This window comes from Merops nubicus, unplaced genomic scaffold, assembly GCF_000691845.1.
Source record: "Merops nubicus isolate BGI_N331 unplaced genomic scaffold, ASM69184v1 scaffold20424, whole genome shotgun sequence".
In the NCBI taxonomy this organism is placed as follows: Eukaryota; Metazoa; Chordata; class Aves; order Coraciiformes; family Meropidae; genus Merops; species Merops nubicus.
The window spans coordinates 11080-16114 of record NW_008603841.1 but is presented as its reverse complement, the minus strand read 5'-3'; the positions used below and the strand labels follow the sequence as shown (position 1 = coordinate 16114).

The following is a 5035-nucleotide window of genomic DNA, read 5'->3' as shown; positions in this document are numbered from 1 at the left end:
CGGGGATGTACGTGCTCTGGGGGCCCATCACCGAGCGGAAACGGCGACGGAGAGGTACCGGGGAGAGGGGGCGGTACCGAAAACACGGGAAACGGCCCCAAAAAGCGCGTCCTGGGGGGCCCCGGGGCGGCCTCGCCCCGCCCTGCCCGTTGTTGTTCGCCCTGGCGAGGATTTTATCCTTCTAAAGATACAACCGGGTGGCAAATGGCACTAATTTTATAAGATGTCTCTTGAACCGGGGGCTTTGGCTACTAAACCGGGGCCTTTGGCGACTGACGTAGGTTATTAATTGTGTCGATTGATGTTCTTCCCAAATTGGGTTTTGTGTCCTGGGGTGAGCTCATTATTGAGCTGCCGCGGGTCACACACTTCATTCTATTTTGCATTTTGGGGAATGCCACCTTTTTTATTATTATTTAATTTGGCTTTTTGCAAACACAACATTTTATTTGCATCTGGCATATTTTTTTTTTAATTTTTTATTTCTATTTTGTATTTTGGGGATGCAACGTTTTATTTTTAATGGGCTTTTTTTTTTTGGAAGGCAACGTTTTGTTTTTATTTGGTGTTTTATTTGGGATTTTAGAATGCAACATGTTCTTTTTATTTGGCCTTTTATTTTTTTGGGATATGAAATATTATTCCTCTTTGGCAATTTGGAATGCAGAAAATTCTGGGCCTTAGTTTTGTGGGTAGAAATCTGTTCCTATGAGGAAAAAAAAGAGTAGTTTTAAAGGAATATTTAAGATTTTACAGAGGTTTAGGTCTCAGGGAGCAACATGTCCATAACCACTGTGCAGCATGTACATACCAGGGTCTCTTCATGGGCTGCAAGTAGCAAATAAATTGCAATATTTAAATTTTAGTGGAATTTTTATACCCAACACACACTTGCTACTGAAAATACTCAGGTTTTTCTAGACTTCAGGGTATAAACTCCTACCCTTCTGTTTGCAGGGCTTGTGCCTGGCCTTCTGAACTTGGGGAACACTTGTTTCATGAACTCCTTGCTGCAAGGTTTATCTTCCTGCCCATCTTTCATCAAGTGGCTGGAGGAATTTACAGCACAATACAAGACAGAGCAGAACCAGCCCCCTGAGTGTCGACACTTGTCAGTCACTTTGCTGCAGCTCCTAAAAGGTACTTTAATTAATTTTCATATGGTGAAAAAAGGAAGAAGAAAATATTTAGCCAGCTGAAGAGGAGCCAGCATGTGCCCAGGGGGCCAAGAAGGCCACCAGCATCCTGGCTTGGGTCAGCACTAGTGTGGCCAAGCAGGACCAGGGCAGGGATTGTCCCTCTGGATTCTGCACTAGGGAGGCTGCAGCTTGAACCCTGGGGTCAGTTTTGGGCCCCTCACTTTTTATTCTTCTCTTTTTAATTTCCTTCTACTAACTTTGAACTCATTGGCCAAGTTCACCCAACTTTCACAGAGGGGTAGAGATCACAGTGGTCTTCAGTTACTGTGCAGAGCTTGAACACCACGAGGCCCAGGTCTTTGGAATCAGAATGTTTGGGGGTTGGAAGGGACCCAAACACTGCACAAGGTGTTTCCAGCAGGTTGTACAAATCCTGGTGGAAGGCAGCAGGGGTGCTGAGAACAGGCCTGTGGCTCTTCCCAGGGTGTTCATGGTTCAAACAGTATGGAAATGGACTCAGTAGAATTTAAGAAATAGGAAAACATTGTCACAATGAGAGGGGTGCTCCAAATTCTGTGTAAAAGAAAATTGATACATTATAATTTAAGCTTTTTTTTTTTCTCCAAGCTTTTTAGTTGACCAAAAATATGGAGTATAAAGAAGATACTTTGTATGATGTTGGATCAATCTGTTAAAGCCTGTGGGTTGGTAACCCCTGTCAGACTGTGCTGAATTCCTGTACTGGTTCCCTCCTATTTAAGCACTCAGAATGTTTCAGCAGCCTCTTGCCTCTGCCTGGCTTTCCTCACCCACCTTTGTTTCCAAGGAAATCCACCCAAGTTTTTCTGTCCTAGAATGTCCCAGCCTGGTTTGGGTGGGAAGGGACCTTTCCAGGTCACCTCATCCAACCCCCTGCAGGGACAGGGACATCTGCAGCTAGAGCAGGGTGCTCAGAGCCCAAACCAACCTCCCCTGGGATGGTTCCAGGGATGGGGCAGTGACCACCTCTCTGGGCAACCTGGGACAGCATCTCACCACCCTCAGCATCAATTTCTTTCCTATATCTGGTCTAAATCTCCCTCTTTTTGTTTCAAACCATCCCCCCTTGTCCTGTCCCAACAGGCCCTGCTCAAAATTCTGTCCCCAGCTTTCTGACAGGCCCCTGGCAGTCCTGGAAGGCTTGATAAGAAGGGTGATTAATACATACTAGTTAGATTGCCTTTGGCCACCTGTCTTCATGAAGAATAACCCTGCTGTAATCAATTAGATGATGCTTAAGTGACATACAGCCTAAAATAAACAGGGTTGTGTCCTAACCCTTCTTTGTGGCTCCTTCTAACATTTTGAATGCTTTGTCCTCTAGCTTTGTCCTGCCAGGAGGTGACAGAGGATGATGTCCTGGATGCAAGCTGCCTGTTGGAAGTTCTAAGGATGTACAGGTGGCAGATCTCCTCGTTTGAAGAGCAGGTGATGCCTCCTTGGTTACTGTTAGCTTGGGAGTCACTAACAGAGGACAGCTAGAGCCCAAACTTCACTGTAGAGAAAGGGTTTGTGCCAAGGTGCCACCCTGCTCCCAGGGTGGACTCTTCTTTGCTAACATTTCCAAATTTAGTTATATGTAACATGGCTTCTGAAGCTTGTTTTTGGTATTTTCAGCCCCTCAGTGCAGATGGCTGATGAACTCAACCAATTATCTCACTCATAAAACATGATTCTGGCTTTTACAGTTCAGAGCCAAAACAAACTGCAGGGATTTCCACTGTGCTTTCATTGAAATCAAGGCAAGCAGGCATTCGTGCATGCATTTTTCTTTTTCCTCCAAGCATTTCAGTATCTTTTGAGTTTATCCAGCCCAGAACACTTTGAATAACAGGTGCTGTGACAAAGTTCAGCTTTATAGAAAAAGCTTTTTGGCAAAACTGCAGTGGGTGCACGAACAATTACCCCTAATACATCAGGTGGGCTCTAAGCAGTAATTTTTATTTCCTCCTACAATGACCCAGTCTGTATTTTAATATTGGGGTTTTTTTTTCATTTCCTCTAAGACTTATGCCTCTGTTTAATAGGATGCTCATGAACTGTTTCATGTCCTTACCTCTTCACTAGAGGACGAGCGGGACCGTCAGCCACGGGTGACGCATCTGTTCGACGTGCATGCACTGGAGGTGACTCCTTTACCAGCTTTATCTCATTATCAGAACTTCCCATACTCTGCCTACCTTCCTGAGTGTGTCAAGCATAAAGTGTTTGCTTAGAAACTGAAGATGTTTTGGTTACATTTATAAAGCTGTTCTTTAGATAGAAAGGAATCAAAAGGCCAGGCAAAAAAAAATCGCTTTTCGTAAGCAAATGTATTTAAATTCACAGCAATCCCACATCCCTGAGGGCTTTGCCATTCCTAAATCCATGGAGGATAAGGACTGAGTGGACATCTAAGCAGTCACTCTTCTCTGTAAGAGTCTGACATGTGGAAGAGGTTTGAAAACTGCAAAAGGGACATTTACTGAATAGTCCCGTTTGGAGCTGAAATTTATCCTGCAGTTTAGTGGTAAACTTTATGCAGCTGGAAGGCTTCTATCTCTTTTTGTCCAAAATAGATGGAAAAGGTTTATAAAATCTTTCTATGCTTTTTTTTTTAAGTTGTCTGAGGCAGAGAATTCTGCAGATTAGTTATTCATTTTATTAGAAACATTCTTTTTGTCAGTTATAAATTGATTGTGTACCAGATTTTTTTACCTTCCTTAAATATAGAGACACTAAAACTCCCACAATTGTTCTAATATCAGGAAAGCATATTAGGGATGAAATAAGAACATATTTAATACTTAATGGTTTCTGAGGTAGGGTTAATTAAATCTTTTATCTTCCTCTGTAGCAGCCAGAAATAACCCAGAAGCAAATAAGCTGCAGAACAAGAGGTATGTTTTTATCCATTCTGCAAGATGAATATTCATAGTGTGGTTGATTTGTTTATTAAGGGGGTAATATTAATTGATCTTTGTCTCTGTTGGACTGAGATATATCTCTCCAGCTGCAAAAAAAAACCCCAAACCAGTAATTACTTGTCAGTGGGACAGAACACATTTGAGACTTTTGTTACTGTGGGGTTAAAAACGTGGAATCGTAGCGATGAGGACAGAAATTGATTGGAAATAAAAGTACAGTTTCAACTTTTGTCTTTCAGGATCTCTTCCCCCTATGTCAGAGCACTGGAAATCACAGCATCCTTTCCATGGAAGGCTGACCAGCAACATGGTTTGCAAACACTGTGAACACCAGGTACCAGAATGTGTGTCTCCCAGTAGGCACACGAGGTGACGATAGAGCATGATCCCCTTGATGGGGATAAAAGTTATCTTATCAGACAGACAAACAGCTGTCTGACTGTATTTTGAATTCAGTAGCACAGCTCTTGTATACTGAAAATACACCCACTCACCATGGGCAGTGTTTTAGGGGGAGCAGTTTGTTCAGCATGCAAGACTGAGATTGCACGGGCAAAGCCAAATTCAGCTGCAGTCCAGTTATCCAGAGTAAGGAGCTGAAGATAACCTGGAGAAAGAGCAAATACAGAAAGTCCATCTCATTTGTAGCTCAGACTGTAAGAGTACATTTGGCACTTTTACTTTTCCAGACCTTGCAGATGAATTTAAGTGAGCAGGGCAGCTTCAGTGGGAACAGGCCGAGTAGCACCTTGTGTACCTGGTGTTCCCTAGCACAGTGCTGGGTAGTTTTGACCCTATCCCACCAGATAACTGGACAGCAGAAGCCTGGAGTGAGCTTGGGTGGGTTTTTTTTGTTTTTTGACTGCCATAAATTTCAGCTCACTGGATCTGTGAAATCCTTTCTTGCAGAGTCCTGTGAGGTACGACACCTTCGACAGCCTCTCACTGAGC

At 43.3% G+C, this 5035-nt stretch overlaps 1 protein-coding gene across 1 annotated transcript in view; it reads left to right on the top strand.

Moving 5' to 3' along the window:
• The first annotated feature begins 5 nt into the window (after positions 1-5).
• Positions 6-5035, top strand: part of USP30 (ubiquitin specific peptidase 30) — a 10903-nt gene continuing 5873 nt past the window's right edge. The window contains exons 1-7 of the mRNA XM_008938822.1: positions 6-54; positions 958-1140; positions 2503-2606; positions 3206-3304; positions 4015-4057; positions 4324-4418; positions 4994-5033. Of these exons, the coding sequence (XP_008937070.1) occupies positions 6-54; positions 958-1140; positions 2503-2606; positions 3206-3304; positions 4015-4057; positions 4324-4418; positions 4994-5033 (613 nt within the window). The remainder of the gene's footprint in view (positions 55-957; positions 1141-2502; positions 2607-3205; positions 3305-4014; positions 4058-4323; positions 4419-4993; positions 5034-5035) is intronic.